The 27,236-nt window shown below is 47.7% G+C and overlaps 3 protein-coding genes across 3 annotated transcripts; 2 read left to right on the top strand and 1 right to left on the bottom strand.

The window, feature by feature from the left end:
• The first annotated feature begins 12,981 nt into the window (after window positions 1-12,981).
• LOC125509203 (protein HOTHEAD-like) lies at window positions 12,982-17,807 on the top strand. The gene is made up of 6 exons (XM_048674117.1): window positions 12,982-13,206; window positions 13,812-14,178; window positions 15,762-16,075; window positions 16,206-16,594; window positions 16,912-17,486; window positions 17,572-17,807. The coding sequence occupies exons 1-6, from the start codon at window positions 13,122-13,124 to the stop codon at window positions 17,624-17,626; spliced, it is 1,785 nt and encodes a 594-aa protein (XP_048530074.1). The 5' UTR covers window positions 12,982-13,121; the 3' UTR covers window positions 17,627-17,807.
• Window positions 17,808-18,045: 238 nt separating this feature from the next.
• On the bottom strand, window positions 18,046-23,004 carry LOC125509204 (putative hydrolase C777.06c). Its single transcript, XM_048674118.1, has 12 exons — window positions 22,566-23,004; window positions 22,315-22,478; window positions 22,082-22,194; window positions 21,784-21,825; window positions 21,648-21,703; window positions 21,385-21,461; window positions 21,069-21,188; window positions 20,470-20,546; window positions 20,319-20,382; window positions 20,010-20,060; window positions 19,885-19,933; window positions 18,046-18,409 (listed from the first exon to the last, which is right to left on the bottom strand). The coding sequence occupies exons 1-12, from the start codon at window positions 22,987-22,989 to the stop codon at window positions 18,291-18,293; spliced, it is 1,356 nt and encodes a 451-aa protein (XP_048530075.1). The 5' UTR covers window positions 22,990-23,004; the 3' UTR covers window positions 18,046-18,290.
• On the top strand, window positions 23,005-25,439 carry LOC125509206. Its single transcript, XM_048674119.1, has 3 exons — window positions 23,005-23,198; window positions 23,723-23,925; window positions 24,967-25,439. The coding sequence occupies exons 1-3, from the start codon at window positions 23,020-23,022 to the stop codon at window positions 25,167-25,169; spliced, it is 585 nt and encodes a 194-aa protein (XP_048530076.1). The 5' UTR covers window positions 23,005-23,019; the 3' UTR covers window positions 25,170-25,439.
• Window positions 25,440-27,236: the final 1,797 nt, after the last annotated feature.

The raw sequence follows: 27,236 nt of genomic DNA on the forward strand, positions 1-27,236 counted from the left end.
CCGGATACTTGCTGAGTAATCCTGATGGTCAAAGGTGATCGGTTGAGACCGCCAGTGGCAGAACTCCGCGGTGATAGGCCTTTGGGCATATTTATCTGGGAGTGACGCTTTGTTTCTCCCATTTATCACGTGTAACACGTTTACTGTTTTGACTTTTGGTGGAAATTTCTTCTGTTCCCCAGTGTTTTGCTTGCGAGGCTCATCCTCGTCTTCGCTTGCTGTATCCTGCCCCTTATGTTCGGCGTTGAGCTTGCCGGACTGCTTGAAGACCCAACATTCTCTGTGGGTATGATTGGCAGATTTATCGGGGGTGCTATGGATCTGACATATTTGGTCCAGAATTTTGTTTAAGCTGGTCAGTTCATCTCTGGCACCTTTAGAGGGAGGCTTTTGCTGACCTGGCCGAGAGCTTCTGAATCCGGCGTTTACTGTCGTGCTCTTCAGGCTGTCTTCTTTATTCCGGCGCTTGTTATTTTTGCTGCGTCGTGATTTCCCGTTTCCGTCTCTAACTTCGGACGTACTTGGGTCGCTGGTGTTGCATCGGGCTAGCCAGCTGTCCTCGCCCATGCAAAAGCGGGTCATGAGGCTTGTTAATGCTGCCATTATTCTCGGCTTTTCTTGGCCGAGGTGTCTGGCAAGCCATTCGTCTCGAACGTTGTGCTTAAAGGCTGCCAAGGCTTCGGCATCCGGACAGTCGACTATTTGGTTCTTTTTAGTAAGAAACCTGTTCCAAAGTTTTCGGGCTGACTCTCTGGGCTGTTGAGTTATATGACTCAAATCGTCCGCATCCGGAGGTCGGACATACGTTCCTTGAAAATTCGCCCGAAAAGCGTCTTCGAGCTCTTCCCAGCTTCCAATGGAGCTTTCGGTGAGGCTTTTAAGCCAGTGCTGAGCTGGCCCTTTGAGCTTAAGGGGTAAGTACTTGATGGCGTGGAGATCATCTACTCGAGCCATATGGATATGGAGGATATAGTCCTCAATCCAAACCCCAGGGTCTGTTGTTCCGTCGTATGCCTCTATGTTTATGGGTTTGAATCCCTCTGAAAATTCATGGTCCAGCACCTCGTCGGTGAAACATAGGGGGTGTGCGGCACCCCTGTATCTGGGTGTACCGTGGTGTTCGGATATTTGTTGTGTTGCATCGTATGCTGGAGCGCGCTTGCGTGGTCCATAAATGGATCTGGTTGTGCCGTCCTTTGGATGCGAGCCCTCGCGTGGATCGCGTATTGGCTTATGTGCGGCGTTGTTTGCCGCTCTGTGTTGGCCGTGAGGTCATCTATCCAGCCAGATGGCCGTTTTAATTTTTGGTTACGGGGGATCTAGGGCCTCCTCATCGAATTCAGGTAGCAACTTCCGCTTCGGGTAGCTCTTGGTGTGGCGATTACCGCCGTACTTCACTGCTGTGTTGAGTACTTTACTCCATCTGATTCTGAGTGTGTCTTGTGCAGTTTTGAGCCTTTGCTTCTGCTTTTTTAGACTCCTCGCGGTGGCAACAAGCCTTTGATGGGCATTCTGTTGCTCCGGGTGTCTGTCCGGTGTGATGTCCGGATTATTATTTTTGACAGAGTCGGGATGTTCGGTTTGATTTTCCGTGCTGCCGTGGTCCGGCGATGGTTCACCCTGCTCTAACGCTAGGTCCATATGATCGTTTTTTCTGTCGAGGCGGGATTTGGAGCGGCGCTTACGCCGCCGTTTTGGCTGCTTCTCGAGGGGACAACCCTTCGTTGTGTCCTTCTGTTCCTCGTCGTCGTTTTCTTTTGGTGTGTCCACCATGTATACGTCATGTGATGACGTGGGCGTCTGGTGCCTTGTGGGCAGTGGTTCCTGTTCGTCTCCTGCATCGTCGTCCATACCGTCGATGTCTTCGGAGTCGAAGTCGAGCATGTCGCTTAAATCGTCGATAGTGGCTACCAAGTGGGTGGTGGGTGGGCGGCGAATTTCTTCGTCATCCACATCCCAATCCTGCCGGACGCAGTTCAGCCAGGATCCTTCTGACAAGGAGAGAGACCTTAATGAGTTCAGTATGTCGCCAAAGGGCGTGTGCTAAAAAATATCCGCGGAGGTAAACTCCATGATCGGCGCCCAATCGGATTCGATAGGAACAAGCGCAGGCCGTTCGGAGTCCGTGGCCGGAGAAGGGTCCGGCAGTTTGACAACACGGCTCTCATGTGGGGTAAGGTCGATGTTTGGCTCGATCGCCGCTGAGGATGAGGCCTCCGTGGCGGGGTCTATCCACCCGTCCATGGATGGCGCAATTGGCTCCGAATTGAGGGTCGGAGCGACTGCCGGTGCGATTTCTCGACAATGGTAGAGCTAAGTCATACTCATCGTGACCACGCAGCGCACAAGGCAGGGGCTCGAATCCGTTGAAGATCAAGTCTCCACGGATATCGGCTGTGTAATTTAAGCTTCCAAACCTGACCTGGTGGCCAGGGGCGTAACTTTCGATCTGCTCCAGATGGCCGAGCGAGTTGGCCCGCAGTGCGAAGCCGCCGAACACAAAGTTCTGTCCAGGGAGAAAAGTCTGACCCTGGACTGCATCGCTATCGATGATCGTATGAGCCATCAAGCCTAATGGCGACGACACAGAGGAACTCTCAATGAAAGCACCAATGTCGGTGTCAAAACCGGCGGATCTTGGGTAGGGGGTCCCGAACTGTGCGTCTAAGGCGGATGGTAACAGGAGGCAGGGGACACGATGTTTTATCCAGGTTCGGGCCCTCTTGATGGAGGTAAAACCCTACGTCCTGCTTGATTTATTCTTGATGATATGAGTATTACAAGAGTTGATCTACCACGAGATCGAAGAGGCTAAACCCTAGAAGCTAGCCTATGGTATGATTATCTGTTGTCCTACAGACTAAAACCCTTCGGTTTATATAGACACCGGAAAGGGCTAGGGTTACACAAGGTCGGTTACAAAGAAGGAGATATCCATATTCGTATTGCCTAGTTTTCCTTCCACGCCAAGAAGGTTTATATAGACACCGGAGAGGGCTAGGGTTACACAAGGTCTTCAATATCGTATCTTCATAGTCCAACAGTCCGGCCAAAGGATATAGTCCGGCTGTCTGGAGACCCCCTAATCCCGGACTCCCTCACATACCTTGTTCTTTAGGCGCTATTTCTCATTGGAATCCTTGTTATACTCCCTCCATAAACTAATATAAGAGCGTTTAGAATACTGAAGTAGTGATCTAAACGCTCTTATATTAGTTTACAGAGGGAGTACTTGTCTTTGTGAAAGCCCATGATATTGCAAATAGGACGATTTGATTTTCAAAGGACCTGCATGGGTGGCGACAAGATAACCATGAAAATAGAATTGCTAACAGTTGCGCACAAGCAAGCAATTGAAGAAGAATCTGAAGAAAATGGCAACACTTGGGCACAAACAAGCAGTTGACAGATACTCTTATTAGGATGATGAAAATCGTATGAGACTCATGACTCGTGCTGCTATCAACTAATGGAAAATTTAGATGCTTTGAAACAGAGCAAGCTGCACAAGGCAAGAGAGATGATCCATGACCTTGAGTTGCTGCTGCTCCATGGCTCCATTATTGTCGTTTCATGTCAGTATATGCTTTAGCCTTGGTAGATTGTCTTTAGCCTTGAGTTAACTGAATTTACCAAGTGTTAAATGTGTTACCTGAATTTACAAAGGAGCAAATGTGTTAACTGAATTTACAAAGTGGAAACTGAATATTGTGCTATAGTCACTAATCAAAATTTAGTGGAAACAGAATTGATAATCAACATATAGAATGCAGAACATACAGTTTATTTTCAGTTTCAAAATGGAAAATACACTTCTTCAATACTCCAGTTTTACAAACGGAAAATTCCACAAAAATGCACACCTGCGTGTGTCCCAAAATGCCCTACATTTTGAAGCAGTTCGTAGAGTACACTGAATCCCATCTGCGTGTGTCCAAAAATGGAGTAAATGTTTCAAAATTCCACAAAATTGCCCAAAATGGAGTGATTCACATGTGAGTACAATACTAAAATTTTCATTTTTGACATTTTGGGGATCCAGGCAAGCATCCTCACCTTCGCTCTGTAGTAGTGGATGAGGTTGATGGCCAGGTGGACAGTGGTGGTGGCTGCTGGGCGGCGAGGCAGCCATACGGCGAGGAGGGGGTCAACGAAGGGCAGTGCCAGCTCCGACTCGCCACCCTCGGGGAAGGACGGCTCCGTCGGACGGAGCGCCGCTGGTGGAAGGCACCGTCTGCGGATTGGAGAAGGGGCACCCGTGCTTCCCAGTGCTCGGGTCGACGACGTCCATGGAGGGGCGAGCTTCATGGTCGACAGAGAGGAGGTGATTCACGACGAGCGCAGGCGGAAGGAGAGCGAGGACTGCAGACGGTGGTCTCCAAAATTGAACCTTCGCGGGCGGCGGGCGTAGGGGAACAAGGCGGCGGGCCTAGGGGAACGAGGCGGCGATCGGAGGGGAGGGGAACAAGGCGCCGGTGTGGGGAGGCGGGAGGGAAGCAAGGCGGAGGCGGCGTGCGGCGGCGGGGGCGGGGCGACCAAATCGGCCGGCGTCGGAGAAGACTGAGGAAGGACGAGGACCGCGGGTTTGGTCAGGAGAACGACAAGGACTAAACTGAAAAAAATGACCTCGCGACATGTTTTTGGGGACGGAGGGAGTACAACAGTAAGACTGAAGCCGCCGTCTAGGCAACAAAAGTGTCGCTACTCCTATCTAAGTGATGAAGGGATGCTGATAGTCTGGGCCTAGTACCAAACAGACCTCACAACCAAACCTAACATCTAAGACCTGAGGTCCCAACCAGGACGCCTGCCGGGTATGGGGCACCTACCAGTCCGGCGTACTCCTCAACCAGGACGCCTACCGGGTCTGAGGGCACAGCAACCACCTGCCACCAATCCATCTTCAAAGCTGTACTGCTGCATCGACCTTGCCCAGGTCTAGCTGCCGTCGACGCCACCACGACGCCAGACCGCGTCACCCTCCTGCGCGAGTCCATCTCCGCGCATCGGACGCAGAGTCACCACAGCGCCATGCCTCTGAGACCCGTCGTCATCAATGAGTGTGATGCCGCACCGCTCCACCAAAGAATCCGTCCTCTGGTCCTACATCCAGCCGCTGCTCAAAAAATGATGCCTCCAGGAGGGAAAACGACGCCAAAAGCACCGCCATCGTCTGATCTGGAAACTCCGGGTATAGGTTTTCACCCAGAGCAGTGCAAGCAAGTCGACAGAAGCTGCAGTGGCGATGTCTTTAACAAGATAACGACGTGAAAACGCCGCCATCGCCTGCCATGACCCAAGTCATAGCACGGTTTTCACCGGCAGCCTCGTCTCCCCACTCGACGCCGGGACTGGATGCGAGAATCCACAACCGTCTAGCCGACCACCTCAGGCAAAGAAGATGGCCACCACCTCCACGCCTAGGGCCGGAGCCCCCGACGTCCTCGTGTCGCGGACCTAGTCCAGAGGCCGCTTGCCGCGCCGGAACAAAGGATGCGCGCGACGGCTCGACGAACCACCATCCAAATCCGAATGGGATCCAGATCGGGCACCCTAGCCGCCGGCGTGATCTCTTCGTCGCCGCCGCCAGCACGACAACCCTGGTCGCCGCCGGCCTGCGCCGCCGCCCTTGAATCGGCCGGAGTGGGTCGCCGCCACCCAGATCCGATCGCCGGCCGAGGAACATTACCGCCGCCACCGCTGCGGCCCGCAGGCTTAGACTGTGATGCCCTCGGCGGCGGCGGCGGGAGGGTCGTTCGCCGGGGGAGAAGGAAGACCGGCGGGGAGGCCCCGGTGCAGCGCGGCACCGCCGCCCGGGGAGGGGGGGGGAGGTCCTTGTCCTTTGCTCAGTCGGAGCTGAGCGCCTACGGAGGCGGAGCTGGAGAGCACCAAGACGGAATTGGAGATGGTGAAGCTTCAGTTATCGGGGATCTTGGCCAAACATGGGGAATGGGCGCCGATGATCATTTAGTTGAAGTATATTATATTATACCTATAGAGTTGGACGAGCTCCGCTTTTAGTTAAAGTATGTCTGAAATATAATGAATTTCTTCATGTTCATATGAAATCCACAGTGTTTGGATGAATCTCTTTCGGTTTATACCAAAATCCATCCGCTATGCATGAATTTCATCCGATTGATTCAAAAAATTGTTGAAATGTATGCGGGCAGTGTTAGATGTCGGCCTTCAGCATCAAAGTCCCCGGACTGGTCCTCCTGTGTCCATGAACGGAGGCGGAAGGAAATTTGGGAGTCGGTCATGGTCAGGTCGTACTATCGTTATTAACAACTTGTCAAATCATGGCCTCCATTTGAAGTCTGAAGTACTGAGCAACTAACATCAGGTAATCAATTTCATCTAGTGTGTTTTGTTACTAGCCTGTCAACGGCGATGGTGTGAAGTGTGAACTTAATCAAGCCACCCATTTCAAACGCCTCGCCAAATGGTGACACCAGTCCGTTGGGACGCAGCAATCAGATGAGCTATGATGATGGTTTTTGCACCCGCGAACGTACGTCTCAAGACCTCTGCGTAGCTATCAGAACAAATTAATGAACGAAATAAACGAATTCCGATGAAACCAAGGCGAATTTATGAGCCAGCAGTGGGAAAAAGATGCTTGAGATGCAACATTATGAATGTTGCGATCCAAAGTCTTACTATTTACTCAAAATTGACTCAAGTACAGTACTTTGCGAGTGTTTCTCCAACGTTTTGGATCCACGTGGAAGAAAAGGACGCACGTTAATTACTTCCACAGGATGAGATTACTGGTTAACCAGCCAGGTGAGTAGCATCGGCCATAGTGGGGAGTAACTTAGGCCCTTCCCAGTGCTCCACCATGGACAGGTGCTAAGCATGCCACATAAGCAAAAAAAATGACATGGCACTACATTTAAGGAGAAGAGAGAGCACTTTGGTGACATCTGGAAGAACCAATGCCAAGCGCGAGAACCTAGGCAAACCACTTAAATGAAACAATTTGACCAATGCATGAAAGACTTTAGGTGCTAACTCATTAAATAAAGTGTGCTTAACAACAACAAGTTAAGCACCTATGCATTGGGGAGTTGGGTTGCTAAGGTATTTAATGCACTTAGCATCTCATCTAAGCACCTTTGCATTGGTAGTAGCCTTATACTAGTGTCATGCATATGACACTAGTCTAAATTATTACCTTCATAGTGCAAAATAACATAATAGTAGTATCATAGCTGGGTTCATTTATTTGCTTGTAGACTTATCCTTTTTCGGGAAGCGCTATATTACAGTAACATATTATGTTACTCTAAACACCCCTCTCCTCATTAACTACATGCCACAAAGCACAATTTTCTTAAACTGTGCTATGTTACTACCACAGCGACCGAATTAATTATCCTCATCAAAAAACTTAGACTACCACAACGACCTTCCGGCTGATCGCGCGCCGGGGCCTGACGGATTTATTGGCATGTTCTACCAGAAGGCATGGCCTATTATCAAGCATGATATTATGGCAGCTATCATAAAGTTATATGTCAGAGACAGCCACGGGTTTGGCAAGTTAAACAAGGCGCTGATCACTCTCATTCCTAAGCGCGCGGATGCTGATTCGGTGGGAGACTATCACCCGATTAGCCTGACGCATAGCTTTGCGAAACTCTTCGCCAAGGCTCTGGCTCTTAGGGCTAGGAGACGAATGAAGGAAATTGTCCGGGCAAACCAGTCGGCTTTCATCGCTGGTAGATGCTTGCACGACAATTATCTCCTGGTCAGACAGATCGCGAGGAAACTGCACGCCAGAAAAACGCCCGGAGTATTCCTGAAGCTCGACATTACGAGGGCGTTTGATTCCTTGTCTTGGCCGTTTTTGTTCCAAGTGTTGAGAAAGAAGGGCTTCGGGGAGGCGTGGGTCAGGTGGGTGGCCATTTTGCTTCAGACCGCTAGCACAAAGGTGGTGGTGAATGGATGTCCGGGACAGAGCTTTGTGCACGCTTGTGGCCTTCGCCAAGGGGACCCCGTCTCACCACTACTGTTTGTCATCGCGATGGAAGCCCTAACGGTGATGTTCAGGAAAGGCGCTGAGGAAGGGGTGGTTAGCAACCTCACTGGGATCTCTCCGACACAAAGGTTATCAATCTATGCGGATGACGTTGCGTTGTTCATCAAACCAACGGAGATGGACTTGATTTTTGTCAAGCAGGCGCTGGCGAGCTGGCCATGCATCAGGTTTGGAGGTGAATTATAGTAAATCAAAGGCGATCTTGATTCGCGGCACGGAGGACGACCAGCACAGAGTTGCCGCACATCTGCAATGTGACTTTGGGCAGTTCCCTTGCAAGTATCTGGGCATTCGCCTGGCGATTCATCAACTGTCCAGAGCGGACTGGCAGCCTCTCGTCGATCAAGTGAGGAGTTTCTTCCCGTCCTGGCAACGAGGTCTTATTCAACGGCCAGGACGTCTTGTTCTCATCAAATCAGTGGTGGCGGCGAGACCTATCCATCAGCTAATGGTGCTCAATGCTCCTGATTGGGTGTTCTATGAAATTAACGCCTGGATGCGGTCGTTCTTTTGGGCTGGGAAGGATAAGGTTAACGGCGGGCAATGCCTTGTGGCGTGGAACACCATATGTCGCCCAACAAGGTTTGGAGGCCTCGGAGTTAAGAATCTGAAGTTGCAAGCTTTGTCACTCCGGGTGAGATGGGAATGGTTGAGGCGAACGGACTTGGATAGACCTTGGCAAGGCATCCCGTTCTTGGTCGATGAAGAAGCGAGGCAGCTTTACAACTAACTAGTGCAAATCACGGTGGGAGCCGGCAACAGAGTGCTCTTTTGGAAGGATTGATGGATGAACGGCTTGGCGGTGGAAGACATTGCGCCGGCCATCTTACCTTTGGTTCCCACCAGAGTGCAAAATAAACGGACGGTCGGCCAGGCCATGGTGGATAGCAGGTGGGAGATGGATATTAATGGAGAGCCACCTTTTATGGCCCTTATATAGCTCATGCATCTCAGAGTGGCTACTATGGATGCTTATCGTGACCCTCAAGCGCCGGATACGTTCACATGGCCTTGGGACGCTTCGGGGCAGTACACAACTCGGTCGGTGTATCGGGCTCTCCATCTTGGGCTTGCGACTTCTCCAACGTATAAGTGTATTTGGAGGAGTGGGGCGATCCTCAAATGCAAAATCTTTGCATGGCTAGCTAGACTTTGGACCTCGGATCGGCGAGCTAGGCACGGCCTGCAGGATAGTACGGCTGCTTGCTACACATGCTTACAAGAGGAAGACACGGTCGATCACATACTTCTCCATTGCCCCTACGCTCGAGAGGTTTGGCATCTATGCTTCACACAAATCAGTGTCACCGTTAGGCAGCCGCAACCTGATGATTCACTTGAGGCATGGTGGCTTCAAGTGCGAGTGCAATTGCGACAAGGGATAGAGGAGGTTTTGACACTATTGTCATATTCGTCGCTTGGTCCATATGGAAACAAAGAAATGCCAGAGTTTTTGGGCGACTGGAGCAACAGAGGAGGCCGAGACAATTGATGCACCAAATCTTTGACGATCTTAGAGAATGGGATGAAGCCGGAGTCGGAAGAATACACCGTTTTGTGAGTAGTCAAGTCTTTTTTCCTTTAGGTGTTGAGTGGGTTCCGCTAGCAGGATGTTCGCATCTATGCCTAGCCTCTTGTAATTATGTTTGCTCTCTTCTATAAAAATATGATACGCCATTGGCGTACTCTCGAATTTTTTTTTGAAAATCATGGCATGGGTCTCTTTTTTTTTTCCTTTAGAGTTTTCTATATGCACAATTTCTCGATGTTTCGATGAGAATTTCTTTGACTTTCCATATATAGAAAGAGGTAGACTATAAATGACATATCTTATGTTACTCCTATTATGAGTAGTTTAACTTTGTGTCAGAGTTCGTCCCCACGGAGAGAGCATGCGGTAAATCAGCCGATCATTCCCGAGAGAGCATGTTGGGTTACCGAGACCGTAAACAGTCGTGAGCCGAGCCGGCGAGGGAGTCGCTCGGATGGGGCGGTCACCACGCACGGGGGTCACGCGCGGTTGCGTCCAGGACGGGGGCAAGCGGCCAGAGCTGGGGCGCACAGCCGTAAACCTCCCTTGCACCCCGCCATCCCATGTGCTGCTCTGCCGCCTCATTCAAGCGCGCACAGCTAAGCAAAGCATCCCGCTGCCACTTGCCGCCATTCATTCCCATCGGTCGACAGACAGCTTCCCCCCGCCTACGGGCAGCCACTTCAGTTTCACGATCGACCACCAGCCGTGCCGTGGCCAGCCGCGCAGTGAATCAATCGCCCGAGCCCATGGCCCCGCCCGAGCGGGCGCCGGGCGCGGCAGCGGCAACTACTGTTGGCGGTGACCACGCCGACGACGGATGGACCAGTTCGTACGAGCAGCAGCTCACTCAACTCCGTGGGCGCGCGACCAGGCGTAGGTTGGTGCCGCGGTGGTCGACTGGCTCTGACTGCTTGGTAGGTGCCTGGGCGCAGAGCTCGCGACAGGCACTGGAGCGCAGCTCGCCGGGGTCCCCATGCCATGGCGATGGCTGGCCGTCCATATGCATCTCATGATCCCCATTCAAGTCCACGGCAGGGAGGAGGTTGCAAATTACCCCACACCAGTTAATACGGGGCGACATCCATCATCCTTGCCCATGCCACTCTTATCTTAGGATCCTGTTTAAGCACTGTTGACACGAAAACAAGACGGCCAGCGTCGTCAAACAAGGGAAGATGATGCACTATATATACATACCCATGTTTGTCGCCCCCATGAATCCATGATGCTTCCTTCTTCATGATTGATCCATACCATTCTTTCTTCACGATTGATCCATACCATTCTTTCTTCATGATTGATCCATACCATTGGAGAATTTGGGATCTCATTCTCTTATCAGGGAGAGGGGGAGCATCCTCCTGCATCATCACGGTACAGTAAGCGAGGGGCAGGGCCTTGACCTCGAGCATCCTGGTTTGATTGCACCATTTCATTTGGACCAGATCTCCTGGCGGCACCACCAGTCAGGACTCAGGCAGTCACTCAGTCAGTGTGAGCTGCATGGCTGGCAAGAAGTCTGAAGGCTTTGTCCGTTGCTCTGCTGCTAATTCTGCAGCCACTTTGTGTGTGTGTGTGTGGGGGGGGGGGGGGGGGGGGGGGGGGGGGGGGGGGGTGAAACGGTCAGTACAAAATTACAGTGAACTGACGCGGCGTACCTGTATTTACCTGTAAACTCGTACGTACCACATGACAAAGAGTGCCTTGATCAGGTTGGTGGGTGTCAAGTGATGACGATGGAGAGACATGACCATTCCAGACCTTCCGTGTCCTCCGGCTGCGGGGAGCTTTAAAGAGCAGAGAGGAGAGTAGGACGGACGTCTCTTTCCTCAAATCTGCAGACAGATTAACACACCCAGTTTCAGAAACAAACAGATCCAGCAGGCAAACGGGAGCAAGGAAAACACACCCCAAACCTTGCAGCTTCACATAGCCGCAGCACACAACTATGGCAGTAGTACTTACTTCCCGGTCATCATTTCCCGATTCTCAGGTCATATGTTCCCAGGGAAAGAAAAGAGAGAGAGAGAGCGGCTTAGCGCAGGCGGCACGTCTGTATACAGTAGGGCGCATTATGTTTCAGTCCTAAGTCCTAACAGCAGCTCACAGGTTCCATGCTAGCAGGCGAACGGAAAGAGAGCAGCCTGCAGCTGCGGGGTAGCTGTGATACTTTAGGCTTCACTCTTTTCTTGTGTGCCAATTGTTTTGCTGCAGAATACAGAGGCGGTTGCTGTTCATTTGCTTTCCAGTTAATAGTTGCTTTTCTTAATAAGATAGTTCAAGAACGTAGGTGGATCGTGGATGTCTAATTGTTTCTTCACAATACTTCAAGTGACCACCTCAAAAATGGACATGGAGGTACAATCCTCTACAATACCAGCATTGTACCAAGCCTGGGCATGTCGATCCTGGTTATCCTACAGTATGTGGTGTGGTGTGGTGTATGTACTACTGCTCCCTAACCAGATGATGGACACGACATTTAACATCGCTTGCTCTCTTGCTATGGCCGTCAGTACACCGGTACCAATATAAATCCTTGTAGTACTACTGGTCTACTGTAGATTGGACACCACTATTGGTCACTTCAAATCTGTTCTGCCTTTAGTTTACTGTAAAATGCATCATATTGTCACAAAAAATACTACACCGGACGGAGGAAGTATTTTGCAAGGAGAAACACTAGGGAATAGATTATATTGTGCTTCTTAACTCTTGGTTTTTCAGGGATGGCACTAACTTGTTTGCACCGATGAACTGGAGTAGTACAAGAAGTCAATAACTTAACACCATGGATTATCTTCATCGGAACCATGGTCTCGGAATTGAAGCCACCTAGAGGGAGATACGTACGTCAGCATGGTGCGTCAACATGGCAGCACACCCTTCCCCGCTAAAAAAAAGAAGACTCACAGCAGCACGCCCTTTCTGCAACCGGTATAAAAAACAGCACAGTGCATTTTCTAGAGCCGGCCATTTTCTATGGAATAACGGGCATTCATGCACGCCATCATCTGCTACAGAACAGGACTGTCGCCATTAAGAAAAGAAATGCAGCATCCACACATATTCTTTGCCAAGAAGACAGAAAATGCCGCGCTGGCGCGACCAGTTGGGCGAGTGCCATGCGCAGAGAAGCATAAGAAAACTGGGAAGGATGGATGCGACAGTCATTCATTCTTGTAAATGGAGGGGGGGTGGTGTGGGTGTGGGTACGTACCTGTATCCGGCGCAGCCCTGCATTGGTTGGTTGGTTGATGAAGCCCATAAATCACAGTTGTACCGGGGCAGTGCTCCCTCCGCATTCAATGGCACTTACTGCGGCTGGTGAGCTCTCTTCAATGCGCACACGCTACTCCATTGGCCTCCGGTCCTTCCCTCCGGCGCCGCCTACATAAACGGGTCAAGTCCGGCGGGCGACCTTGGAGAGCTCCACAGCGAGCTGGAAGGAAGTAGTGGACAGCTAGAGGCGTAGAGCCAGCCACCACCGTCGACCGGCACCAATCCACGGTTTAGCCTGGCAGGTGCTTCTCAGGTTCCATGGCTTCCAGCAGCAAGGGAGCGGCGGCGTCCTCGCTCTGCATCAAGCTCGTGGCCTGCCTCTGCTTCCTCGGATTATCCCAAGGTGCGGGCCTCACCTCTGCCTCCATGCATGCTGTCCGTGTTTCTTGAGCGTTTCTGCTTCCATCCAAACACCTCTGCTCCACCCTTCCCGGTGAAGAACTTGCAATGCTGCCTGGGAGATTGATTGCTCGCTTAGCAAGAAGCAATGCTGCACCTGCGCTTCTCAGCTTCTGTTTTCCTTCTTCTCCTAGTAGTCGCTTGCTCATTCAGATTCAGTGGATCAACTTCTCTCCTCGGACATTTTGGTTCCGGTCATTATCTTGTGCCCTCGGATTATGTTTTTCCTTTTTTGTAACAGATAGAGGACCATGCACTATTCACATCTTTATATATTTTATTTACTAGTAGAAAATAGAGTACACAAAGGAATGGACAGAGTATATCATGCTATAAAAAGGTGTACCTGTTTATCTGGAGTAGCAATGTAGCATAATACCAGGAGACCAGACACTGATGAAATAGTTAACAAGTACATTAGCCCAAGTGCTCAACCACTAGATTGGGACATTCTTTTGCCAAAAGAACAAACTAGAACTTGCGAACTTTAGAGCCCAGCAACAAACAAAGCGAGCAATAACAAACAGTATGGAACACTTGTACCTGCAGGCAGGGGCACGGCCAAGCCGCCATTCACGCTGAGGAACCTCCCTCCCCTCGAGAAGGCGAGCAGCTTCCCCGCGATGCGCCACGACAGCTACGACTACATTGTCGTCGGCGGGGGCACCGCCGGCTGCCCCCTGGCGGCGACATTGTCGCTCAAGTACAAGGTGCTCGTGCTGGAGAGGGGCGGGTCCCCTTACGGCAACCGCAACGTCTCCTACATGGAGAACTTCCACATTGGCCTGAGCAACACGGCGCCGGACTCTTCGTCGCAGGCCTTCGTCTCCACCGACGGCGTCATCAACGCCCGGGCAAGGGTGCTCGGCGGCGGCACCTGCATCAATGCTGGCTTCTACAGCCGAGCCAGCTCAAGGTACGCAATGCATTGCTGAGGTTCCGTATCATCATTCTTAAGAGTTGTAGTATATCATCATTCTTCCCTCTGTCTCTGCGCATGATAAACGTGAAAGCAGTCTACGCAAGTTAACCCCAAATCAACAACACTGCCCCTTTCATGTTAACCCAGAATCAAGTTAGCTTAGGTAAAATGCCATGTCATGATTCAGTCTATGCAGCAGCACAAGACGTGTCCCTTTCGGGCCAGTAAATGTCAGATCTAGGGTAAATGCAGGGCAGTGAGCAGTGATAGCGCCAGGAGGAAATAAATGCAGAGGTCTGCTTGAGTGCTGCCACCCTAGCAATGTAGTATGCTGCTATAACCAGCTCTCTGCATTTGCAGATTGCTGAAATGGACAGCAAGAGCAACTGTTCTTACATGCACAAAATAACAAGCTCAAATTTCTCCCCAAAGTACTAAGATTACCCTGCCAAAATCATTTATGCTCTGCATTACCATACCCGACACCGCTCTCGATTGGACCATGACCTTATTGTTATGTGGACCAGCCCATCAAACATGGAGTCTTGTCCCTTAATTAGAGTCTTAGTTGATTAAGCAAGTTTGTTAGGAAAGAGTACGGTCAGTTTAGATATTGCATTCATCATCAAACGTGGAGCCTTAATTAATTAGAGTCCTAGTTGATTAAGCAAGTTTGTTAGGAAAGAGTACAATCAGCTCAGATATCGTATTAGAGTTTGAATAGACTTGCCGGGTTGTCGGTCAAGTCCTGTCTGCTATATAAAGGGGGCCGACCCCTCTCAGTAAAGCAGAGAAGAATATTGTCATTCACTTTTATCCACTTCAGTAATTTGGGTTATGTCAGTAGTACATTCTTCCACTTATATTTTGGTTATTATTTCAGTGTAGTTGCAAAACTGGCAGCGTTTTTAACAATGAGTACCTGCGTACAAATTGGCACTCGTGGGCAACTTGATAACATAAAGAAAAACAAGAAGGTACTGCATTAATTTGCATTCAAGTGCCTCGGCTTTGGTAGTGCAAAGTAATAACTGGCCCTGACAGTAACACATGCTCTGTTTCTCTCACAGAATTAAAATCATACAAAAATGACTCATGTTTCATGTTGGAATCATACAGCTATATAGTACTACCTCCGTTCCTAAATATAGTACTGTCACATGTTTCCTGTTGGAATCATACAGCTATATAGTTCAATTTGAACAGCAGAGATGTCTTATATTTAGGAACAGAGGGTGTATTACTGAAGGAGGCAACAAAACAAGATCACATGGGCATATCAACAATTCTTTGATGCCCATGGTAACTATGATAGCTAAGCAAAGCCCAAGAGATAACCGTAACCGCAGTACAGTTCAGCGCAACTTAAAGTTTGAACCGAGAATAAGTTTCTGACATATCGCATTAGCAAAACGAAACCCATGAAGATGAATTAGCAAACATGCATTTGTAATTGATAAGCATGCCATAGTGTCTTTCAGAAAAACAGAAATATCATCTCAGTATTATTGCTGAAGGCAATTTACTTATTCCATCAAACCTGATACTTACATACCTTGTGTTTCTTGGACCAACAGCTTCGTGCAGGATGTTGGCTGGGAAGAAGACCTGGTGAATGAGTCCTACCCTTGGGTAGAGGATAAGGTTGTCCAGTGGCCTAAGATCGCGCCTTGGCAGGCTGCACTGCGGGATGGGCTTGTTGAAGCAGGTGTATCCCCTTTCAATGGGTACACCTATGACCATGTTTCTGGGACCAAGGTTGGCGGCACCATCTTCGACGCAAATGGCCACCGCCACACAGCAGCCGACTTGCTCGCAGCTGGAGACCGTAACAACCTGAGGGTCCTGCTTCATGCTAGTGTGCACAAGATAGTGTTCGACTCGCAACAAGGTACATCCAAGCTCCTAAAAGCTTACTTCTCTTCCAAAACACTCTAGAATTTCTACAACAGAAAGTGTAGATACTACAACAGACATTGGCCATCATGTACCCTTTTTCAATAACATGAACTCCTATGCAGGACGACTGAGACCAAGGGCTATCGGGGTACAATTTGCTGATGAGGACGGGAGACTCCACCAGGCACTCCTCAACAACAACAGAGATAGCGAAATTATCATCTCTTCTGGTGCAATTGGCAGCCCCCAGCTGCTACTCCTCAGTGGGATTGGGCCAAAGAATGATCTTAAGAATCATAACATTCCTGTTGTTCTCCACAACAAGTATGTGGGGAAAGGGATGGCTGACAACCCCATGAACTCCATCTTCATACCTACGAAAAGCCCCCCACGGCAGTCACTGATTGAGACTGTCGGGATAACTGAAGCCGGTGTGTTCATCGAGGCTAGCAGTGGTTTTGGCCAGTCAGAAGATAGCATCCACTGCCACCACGGAATCATGTCTGCTGAGGTTTGGCACCAATCTTACTACTTACTTGCATAGTTCCAAATTATGTAATATCACCACAAGATTCAGATTTGCACTGTATGAAGCTTTATTTTTGATAATCTAGAATTAAGATGGGTAGTTGGGTATGCAACATAAGTTATTGAAGCCTTAAATTATAACTATATCATTCGCTATGAGTCAAAATGAAACTTATGTCTTGAAATGCAAGTATAACTATGTCATCATTGCATGCATAATTAATCATGTGAAGTTATTCCTTTATCTTATTTTTTGCCGTTGCTGATCCAATGCACCATACTACATTCCTATCAATACAGATTGGACAGCTGTCCACAGTTCCTCCGAAGCAAAGAAGCCTGGAACTAGCCAGGGAGTATGCACATAACAAACTTAGTCTACCCAAAGAGGTGTTCCAGGGTGGCTTTATCCTTGAGAAGATCGATGGTCCACTGTCTACAGGCCATCTTGTCCTTGCAGACACTGATGTCAAGAACAACCCGGCGGTTACTTTCAACTATTTCAGCCATCCACAAGATCTCAGTCGTTGTGTCTATGGCATCAAGACCATTGAGAAAATATTGAAGACAAACAGTTTCGCTCATCTGACTCCTGATGATGATGCTGGATATGAAATAGAAAGGGTGCTCAACATGAGCGTGCGGGCTAACGTGAATCTGATACCCAAGCATACCAATACCACAGAATCCCTGGAGCAATTTTGCAAGGACACGGTAATCACCATCTGGCACTACCATGGTGGGTGTCATGTAGGGAAGGTGGTCGACCAGCAGCACCGAGTGCTTGGAGTCTCAGGGCTCCGGGTTGTTGATGGCTCAACGTTCTCTAGGTCACCAGGGACCAACCCTCAAGCCACGGTCATGATGATGGGCAGGTACTTAATGCAGAACATAACTTTCTTGGCAAAATAAATGCTCAATTTTAAACTGTAATGGCTTCTAATCATACTTTATGCTCAGGTACTTTGGAGTGAAGATCTTAAGGCAGCGGCTAGGACGAGCAGCTGGAGTGTAGTAGATTCCTGAACACCTGCCTTTTATGATGTGTGTGTGACCTAGAAAAGAAATCACTAATTTTTGCTGGGATCCAGTGTGAATCACCAATGTAAGACATTCTAGGAGTTTCATCTGTACCCATTAACTATTTGTCACGTACGATATTGCCCATTAAATTGTTTATCAACTCATCTTTCTTCCTTTTCTTCTTAAGTAGAGTATGAGACACAAGCCCTGATGAATTGCTTCAGTATACGGTCCCTAATCTTACTTGAATGGTTTGATAAAACATCTACAAGAACTATTTAATCCATTAATAGCCCGGTGCATGTAGCTCCCGCTTGCGCAGGGTGTCAGGGTCCGGGGAAGGATCCACTATTTAAATCCATTAATAGTGGTGCAGTATACCAAAAAAAAAAGTCTCAACTACAGAAAGTATGAAACAAACCACTGTGCTGAAACTTTATTTCATCATCGATGTAAGGACTAAATTTGCTAGTACATATAATTCCTCTGTTGATGAGGATGGGTGGGGGGGAGAAAGATAAGTAAAAGGAAAGCTTGACGTGAGGAGTTCAACGGATTACATGTTGTGACCATTTTACTGAAATGAAACTACAGAAAATCTGTAACAACCGTTCAACAGTGCCCAAAAGATAACATATCGTGTGTGTCCAATAGTTCTAGAGCCTTACAGGTATACTGAGACCATCATAGCTAAGCTGGACGTCAAGCCCCTCTGTTTCCATCAGCCTGGCAAGATCATCGTTCACTTTCTCATGGTCCATTAAATGCATCATCCCTGAAGATACCATTCAGTCCAGTTTAAAACAATAGCAATATAATCAAAATAATGGAAGATGAGCACATGCCATTTGATCAAATAAGGCTATAAGCTTCCCATAGTTCCATGTCAAGAAGAAAATATTGCGATAAAGTTTCCAAGACTCCATTCCTGGAATCAATAATTATGAACTGTGTTCGACGTAAATATTGAGATTTAATGTGTTCAGGCGCAATTTATTACTTTCTTGGACAAGTATTTGAGAGGTGATATACTACTCCCTCCGTTCCTAGATATAAGGTGTATAGTTTTTTGAGAAAAAAATCCGGAATAGAGGATGTATTGCCTTTGTTGTCAATTTTACCCCTCCACCGATCAGCTCCCACGCATGAAATCCCTTAGATTTAGGAATCAATATTCTTTTTTTTTCTCCTTTTAACAAATCGTGTAGCTTGCATGCCCAGCCGATCGTGTTAATTTCTCTCGGTACCTCTCTCTATTTCGCGTTTCTTAACAGATCATACCCCCTCCGTTCCTACATATAGGGTGTGTTTTGCTCAAATATTAACGCAAGGGCGATATTTATATGGAAGTAATCTGATCAGGAGAGAGAGGATCCCCCGATTTACCTATTTTCCATCTAGCCTCACATGGTCCGCCTAGGGGCTTTTACGTCCAAAAGCAACGGAATTTGCCTTCCCAGCCCGTGCGTTAATATTCGAGCAAAAAACTATACACCCTATATCTAGGAACGGAGGGACTAATATCTAACATCAAAAGCTGCAAGAGTAAGAAATAACAATGTCAACGTGTGTTAAGAGTTTTGCTTAACAGTTCCCTAAGGAGATCAAATAGTTGTCCTTGTTACTTTTCTAGATGAAATCATGTCCATTAAACAACAGATAGGTGACATTTCTCAACTGTAAACTAAAATCATGTTAAACTTTTCTCTTGCAAACTGTGCAGTCTGTTTAAGAGTGCGTTATGTTTTGTGGATCCAGAGAAACTCAAAAATGCACTTAAGAGCTGACACTGACAGCATGTTTGGTTGGGTGTAATTAGAGCTAGGGGGTGAGGATTGAAGGGGTATGAGACTTTAAATCCATCGTATGGTTAGGGGCATGGGAATTGATGAGGAATTAGGCATGACAGTTAGAGTCCAACTCCCACCGTTTTATTAACAAGGGAGGGGATGGGAATTGGGAGGGAATTGTTTTAGTGGTGACATCTTAACCCCTTCATCATGACTTATGTCATCATCGCTTGTCTAATCTTGCATCAATTCCCACTATACAAATAACGGAATAAACTTCTCTGTCAATTTCCCACACATAATTCCCATTAGATACCAAACAAAGGAGTTGGAATTAAACGACAGATCTCATGTGCCCTAATCTCAATACAACTCCTGAGCTATTTTGTAAGGGGAAAAAACGTTCACTATAAATTAGTATAAAAAGAAGCAACAAAATGATTGGTTAGTCAGGCCATACCGGTAAACAGCGTTCTTTTTGGTTTGATTTTCCTGACTTCCTCGAGGGCCTGTATAGTTGAAGAATATATCATAACTTGATACAGTGAAATAGTAAGAAGGTAGAACTAATGTGTTATAACTTACCCTAGGTAATCCAAAGTGTGTTGAAGAAGAACGATCAGGTCTAAGAGCATCCTGTAGTAAGTTACATAAAACCAAGATCAATCCAATTCATAGTCAACAGTGAATACTCAAGAGAGATGCACAAGTAGCTCAATACAAAAGTTAGCAGCATAAGAAATGTACATCTTTCAGATGAATCTAACTATTTCATGATTCAAAAATCAGAGATACGCAAGAAAACAAAGTTAGCTGCGTACAACAGTCAAATGAAACAATTTCATGATTTAACAACCAGAGATGCAAAACAAGAAAAGAAAAAAAAAGGAATACCAATATAAGAAGTTGACAGTCTTCCAGAAGTTTATAGGTTTCGTCAGGTATATCACTGACATCACTGCAAACATCAGAGCAATTCAGATAAGATGCCTACCAACAACACAAGTCGTTACAATAAACAGGCCTTCCAGTGAACTCAATCTACCTTATGTAGCATATGTCACCAAAACGGAAACCAAGGGAACGGTAACCCTGACCGTGCCATACAGGCAAAGGAATTACCTGAAATGTAGACATTACATCTTTAGCAAAATAAATTGAATAGGAGAATCTGTAATGAATCCCAAGTATACTCAACACATACGAACCTAATGAATAAGTAATTTTGCATTTGAGCAGGATACATAAAAATTGAGCTCATGACAGGTTTACTTAGCTCCACAGCCACAGGTTGGTAAGTTCTCCGTATTATGTTTCTACCCAAAAGTTCTCCATATTACCTCGAGCCATCAATGAAAACAGATTTACTCAAACTTACTGGAAGGCATCTTGTCTGAATTGCGCTGGTAAATTGCCCTATTGGCTGTTACTAACAACACTATCAATCAATTAAGTGATCCCATCCCATTATAACTGACCAAAATAAAGGAGTTAAATGCATATTTGTATACCTGACTACATGGACTATTTCCTTACTACATCTCACTGAGTCTTAAGGGAGAATATCATTTGTAATTTGTAAGCGAACAGCTTAGAAGTATAAGTCCACTTCTTGCTTTGAAGTTGTTGTTTCAGATTACAAACCTCAAGATCCTGAACAGTAAATGGTTCCTCTTTCATAATGTTGAATTGTAATGTTGAAACTGCTGCACCAGGTATAACCGTACTTGTGTCGACCAAATAGTGGTGTGTCATCTTCATCACCTGATACAAACCAGCAAAGGGGGAAAGGAAAGAAAACTGAGCCAGCTGTAAAGATATAGTATAAACCAAAAATGGGAAGGCCGTGATTTTTTTAATAAAATGGCATAATGGATTTTCATGTATTCCATAAAATTTTCTGAGGCTGTAATACTAGAAAAAATAACATACAACATAACTAAGTACAAGATTTTCAAACCTCATAATCACGCGGTGCCACATAAATTGGGATGGAGGGCTGGACATTGTTCGTCCAATCACGAAGACAATCAAGGCCTGCACCATTCATGCTGTTATCTTTTTGGAAAGGAAAAGGCCACAAGGATGATGGGTTTCTCGTCTCGATTAATAGAAACAAAATTGTGTTGCAGAAAGCATTTACACTAGACGGGACTTTTAAAAATGGTACAAGGATTCAATTATAAGGTGCATAGGAGTTGAGAAGGTTGGAACCACTCAGACCTCCAATTGCATCAGCATGAGAATGAGTAATAATGACAGCATCAATCTCCCTCAACCTGAAGATCAGCACCAAACGTTAACAACACTTACGTTCCTTTAAAATAAATACTAATAGAGGATGTGAACAGTTCAGTACCCAAAAGCAGGGAACCACTGGAGCGCGGAATGGTAGAAAAACCTGACAGAAGAACTAATCATCAGGGTGTGATAACTCATTAATATTTTTTTACTTTGTAGATGCACATTATTTACAAAAAATAGCCTCTATATCAGCTACTATGAATGGAAGAACTTTCAGGTACTCTGCTTCAAAACAGTGATACTCTGGGTGTTTTCTACTATTCCTACCCATAGCTCTAGCTTCAAGTATGATAATCCGTTACTTGTTGAGGAAGGGAGAAGAAGCAACTGGCAGTGCAAGAAGTAGCGCATACTTGCCAGCATCGATGAGGATGTTAGAAGTGCGAGACGGCGTGACATGACGCAGGAGAATGGAGGTGTTGCGCCTTCGGTTCCGGTTCCCCGGCTCTGCTGCCTTGGTGCAAACCTGCGAACAGGACATAACAAACAAACAGCCAACATCACACCGAGCGGCGAGCACTGTGAGAAAGCAGAACAAAGTGGGTCCACAGGCGGTTGATAACGAGATGCAGGTGGAGGGTCATACGGGGCAAGTCTTGGAGGGGTCGGTGAGGCAGCTGACGCGCGGGACGCCCTCGCTGGTGCCAGTGCCGAGGAAGATGAGCTCCGACTTCCGCGGCTCATCATGCTCCGCCGCCGAGGAAGAGACAGCGTTGCCAGGGGCGCCGCAGGAGGAGGAGAAGAAGCGCGCTGGAAGGTTCACCAGGGGTACAGGCATTACGTCGAACAGCCGAGGCGCAACCAGTAAACTATGCAATTACGATTGTATATACGTACGCGAAGCGCCGGAGCGGAGGCGCACGAGGGGGAGGCGTGAGGAGAGCGGCGCGGCGGCCGCCGGGGCGCGGAGAGGGAGATGCGCGCCCAGAGAGCGGGCCGCGGCGAGCGAGCACGCGAACGGCGAATGCAGCATGGGCAAGCGGTGGGCGCGCAGGAGAGCGGCGATCGCGCCCGCGGCGGTTGCTCCAGACATCGGGAGAGCGCGGATGCGTCTGTCTGCCTTGCGGCGGCGGCCGGCGAGTCGGTAACGACGGGGTCTCCGCGGACGCTGGCCACTTGTCGTCCTCGCGGCGGGAGGGGGCGACGCTGGCAAGTGGGCCCGAGTTCCCTGCCCGACGCTCAAGGAAAGCCGCGCGGCTCTTCCGACGGCCCTGTCACTGACATGTGGGCCAATAGTCCAGAGAGCCCTGACCACTGACATGTGGGTCAACAGACCATAAGTGGGCTTTACATGGGCTTTCGGCCTGGGCCGAGGAATAATTCCGTCTCTTTCTTCTCCCACTTCCCTTCCTGTCCTATCGTGTCCTCTCCCAATTGCCGCAGTCCTCATCTCTCCCCCTCCCGGAGGCCGGAGCACGCAGGAGATCGACTTGGCCGCGCCGGCTCGCCGGCGACGACACACCCCCACAGGCGCGAATCTCTCTCTCTCTCTCCATATCCCGCTCTGTTTCAAAAACTTTCCTGCCATCCTCGTACTTCACGTGCTGTCTGTGTTTGCCCGATCCCGGGATATGCTAGATCGCTCGTACATGGGATCAGCGGATGGATCATTAACATTTCTTACCGTCTCTAGTGGAGAGAGCTGTTGCCTAAAGGGTAGTTCGTCGCGGTTAACTGGGACCGCAGTAAGCTAACCATGTCGATTTGTGCAGGTTTTCTGAACTTGTAGCCTACCAATACCAGTTAGTTAGAAATTTCCTGTTTGTTACCGAAGTACTGTAGATGCTTAACCTCTTGATCTCGGGGTATTTGGTGCTTTTTACAGTTAACCCTTACGCATTCCTGCAAAGCAAGCTTGGCGCCACGTGTTGCTGTTCCAATTCATTCATTCATTCATTGTATAAAGGCATTTTTGGTCGAGTGCAAATCTCTTGTTTCATTTTAGTTTCTTGTGCACTACTACTGACACTGAAAGCTGTTGCATATTTCAACAGAGTGGTGGTGCGAATAATGAACAAAGGCAGCATCCACAAAAAGGAGACGCACGGAACAAGCGACGACATAAGCGAGAACACGCCTGTGGAGAAGGTCAGGGGCCCCAATCTGTTTGAACGGGCCAAGGAAGAGATCGAGGCTCTTGTGGAGGCTGTTCACGATAAGATGGAGCACCATTCCAGTCCCCGCAGGAAGGAGGGTGGTAATTTACTTAAGTTGATGTCATTTTGCCTAATTTAACTTTGACAAGTATTGCTTCCTGTTACATACCTTAAGGTTATGCTCACCGTAGCTTTTCAAGTTTTAGCTTTTCAATTCTTGAGAGCTCATTCGTATCCACAAGTTTTAGCTTTTCAATTCTTGAGAGCTGACAGGGTTTGACTGGAAACAGTGCTTCTGTGTTGAATGCTAAGACATAGGCTCACGGGAACTTTCTGTTTGCTGTTCCTGTTCTGCATATTCAGTTAATTTGTTTGCAGTGATGAACTATTAAGCTGTTGTAGGCTTCTGTGGGAGACTTCACCTTGTTGAGAAGAGTAGTGTTCTTTGTAAAGGAGTTTTGTCTTCTGAGACTGGGAACATTTGAATTTTCAGTTTTGTCCGAGGTGTTATGGAGGTAGCTTGGGCATATGTATTTGAGGTTTATAACTTAACAATCACCCAGACTGAAACAATAGTTTTGTGTACAAAAATTCAAGCATGAAAAATGTTTCTGAAATAGCACCTATCTAGAAGCTGTATACAAAGCAGGCCTTCCATTTTGATGGAAGGAAAGAGAAATTAAGTATATGCAAGAAGGGCAAAGGATAATAGAACCTCCTCTGAAATCGAGTTTGGAAATTCTGTTTTGTGTACCAGGGATTTCTAAGACCAAGAACATTTGGATTTTCAGCTTTGTCTAAGTTATAATGAAGACTTCTTGAGCATACAATTTTATGGTTTATAACCTAACATCACCCAAACTGAAACAATAGAACTTTGTGGACAAAAATTCATCAGGTATAAAAGATGTTTTGGAAATATAGCTTCACTACAAGTTACCATTTCGATTGAAGGATGTATCAATAAGGATACAAGAAGGGCATAATAGATAATCATACCTCCTTTAAAACCTCTAGTGTTCAATTCCTTTATTCCTGATTCTTTGTGTTACTTTCCTCATACATGGTAGTTGTGGTTCTTTGGTAGTGCTCTGTTTAGTACCCCGTCTTGATTTTTATCCACCGCTCTGATTTACCTGCAGAATTGCACAAGGATTCCAAGGAACACAGTGAGGCAAACATGCATAAGAAGACCCATGAGAACGAAACTCATGGTACAAGCAATCATATAAGTGAGGACACGCCTGTCAGCAAAGTCAAAGGCCCGGGCGTGTTTGAACGTGCCAAGGAAGAGATCGAAGCTATCGTTGAGGCCATCCATCCGAAGAAAGAATCCGACAAGTGAAGATCGGGCGCATCGTGTACACTGTGTCTTCAGAATTTTCAGTGGCTGTGAAAACTATGTGGGCTATGTCCAGGTGGATGCATTATTTGCGTCATATCCACATGCAAGCTTTGTATTTTGCATTGCCAAACTCTATCGCTGCACGAGCTGAATGCTCCATCGTATCGCCGCCGCTTACGTTGAGCAGAAGCTGTATAAAATGTGACATGACTGTACAACTACTTTGTTGTGTTTGAATTGCCAAGAAGCTTTATGCAATTTATCACTTGACACTTTTGTCATTTGCTCGGGCACACCGTAAACCTTCTAGGTGCCATAAATGGGATGGGTTTCATTGGTTGAAACACTGCTTTGATACAATGGTGTGGCGATGTCTCAGAACTGTAGCTGGGAAAAAAGAAAGAGATTTTATTTTATTTTTTGCGGGGGAAAAAGAAAGAGATTTTAGCAGCTTGGTCGCCTTGTTTGTTTGGTCGATTTTCGGAAAGAGCGCAGCGACAGGGTATATCCAACAACGAGGCCACCCTGATCCCCTTCATAAGATGACCATCCTCATCCGCCTTTGGCTTAGTGGGGAAATAATTCTAAAACCAAAATTCAAGACCACATACCAGTATAGGTTCAGTGTAGCACTAATTCAAATATTGATAGAAGCATATATATAGTACTCCCTCCGTAATGAAATATAAGAGCGTTTAGTGATCTAAACGCTTTTATATTTCTTTACAAAGGAAGTAGCAAGTTATCTACTGGAGGCCTCCCCGCCGCCACCAAAAACAATCTCCCCCACCGCCAAATCCACCTGCCGCCGCCGGAGGAAGCCACCAAGGCTGATGGCGGCGGCGGGGCTCCCCACGCCCCCACTTTCCCCTCTCCCCACCCCCTTTTCTCTCCCATGTCGTCGATCTACATCTCATCTTTAGGCCGGCCGCATTCGTCCATTGGTGGTGCATCGGATGACTTCTCGCGGGCACATGACCCCGCCGTTGTTGCTTTTGGGCTCAGCTCTCCTCTGATCCCGCGCCATATCGCGGCATCCCGGGCTGCTAAGCCCAATGGGCAGCCCAAGAGTAGCCGGCAATGGAGGATCCAATGCAACAACGACAACACACTGCAGGAACGCACCGGTGGCCTTGTGATATGGGGAGCGACCTGATTTGGCTTCCCCATGTCCGGCAGCTGCGTCGGCAATGTTGGTCGCCATGGCTGCGACTTGGTGCTCTTCACCTTGGGTCCATGTCATGGCAGGCAACAGTTGGGCGACCGTTCAGGACCTCTCTGGCCAGTGGTGGCGCCCTCCATGCAGGGACGGAGCTCTGTGCATCCCTGAGGGGGTTGTGGCCCCCCCAGCCCATGAAAATTCCTGAAGAAATATTTTTTGGAGGGACATAGTTAGAAGAAATTTTCTCATTAGCCCCCCCTCCCCCCCAAAACATGCACACTTTGCCCTTTTGCCCCCCAAACATTCCAGTCAAGCTCCGCCACTGCCTCCATGTGTGGCTAGTAAGGTGAGATGCAATCTATGGACGTTGGCTTGACACAAAGGGTATGGTTGTGCAGCGGCGGTGCCGAGATTTTTAATCTAGCACATATAGCTGCTGATCGTGGAAAAGCGGTGGCGATAATATATGATTGACTTTGATTTGTGGTGCTTCTCAAGTACCTGATCTCAAGCTCCGAGGTGAAAAACCTAGGTTTGGCCCGAGTTGGTTATACCTGGGAATGGCGATGTTTTGCATCGTCGCATTGCTCGGATGTTCTTCATGGTGAAAACCTAGATTCAGCTTGGTGGTTGGGTCCGATGACAGCGGCGCTTGAGCGTCGTTCCCTTCATAAAGGTGTTGTTGTTGAAGAATCTCACAGTCCTTATGGTGTCAAAAAATGGTTGGTGCGGATATGGTCATCGTTGTAGTTTGTTGATCACTTCATGTGTTTTTTTCTCGCCTAGGCATAGCTTTGGTCTTGTATGACTTTGCTCTTTACCGAAGCGTTTTTTGTGTGTGCGTTCATGTTGGTTGTGTACATCCTAATTGTGCAGAGGCCGGATGTGTACTCATTATGTTTGTG

The sequence above is a fragment of the Triticum urartu genome, chromosome 5 (assembly GCF_003073215.2).
Source record: "Triticum urartu cultivar G1812 chromosome 5, Tu2.1, whole genome shotgun sequence".
Taxonomy (NCBI): Eukaryota; Viridiplantae; Streptophyta; class Magnoliopsida; order Poales; family Poaceae; genus Triticum; species Triticum urartu.

Excerpts from the sequence above, each read along its gene's own strand:
- LOC125509204 (XM_048674118.1), bottom strand. The coding sequence starts at position 22,989 with ATGTCAGTGGTCAGGGCTCTCTGGACTATTGGCCCACATGTCAGTGAC. Across the intron at positions 22,195-22,314 it reads ACCCCTCCAAGACTTGCCCC|GTTTGCACCAAGGCAGCAGA; the intron begins GTATGACCCTCC and ends TCCTGTTCGCAG. Across the intron at positions 20,383-20,469 it reads GGTGACATATGCTACATAAG|TGATGTCAGTGATATACCTG; the intron begins GTAGATTGAGTT and ends TGATGTTTGCAG.
- LOC125509203 (XM_048674117.1), top strand. The coding sequence starts at position 13,122 with ATGGCTTCCAGCAGCAAGGGAGCGGCGGCGTCCTCGCTCTGCATCAAG. Across the intron at positions 16,076-16,205 it reads AGTGTTCGACTCGCAACAAG|GACGACTGAGACCAAGGGCT; the intron begins GTACATCCAAGC and ends ACTCCTATGCAG. Across the intron at positions 17,487-17,571 it reads ACGGTCATGATGATGGGCAG|GTACTTTGGAGTGAAGATCT; the intron begins GTACTTAATGCA and ends CTTTATGCTCAG.
- LOC125509206 (XM_048674119.1), top strand. The coding sequence starts at position 23,020 with ATGGGCTTTCGGCCTGGGCCGAGGAATAATTCCGTCTCTTTCTTCTCC. Across the intron at positions 23,199-23,722 it reads GCGACGACACACCCCCACAG|AGTGGTGGTGCGAATAATGA; the intron begins GCGCGAATCTCT and ends ATATTTCAACAG. Across the intron at positions 23,926-24,966 it reads TCCCCGCAGGAAGGAGGGTG|AATTGCACAAGGATTCCAAG; the intron begins GTAATTTACTTA and ends ATTTACCTGCAG.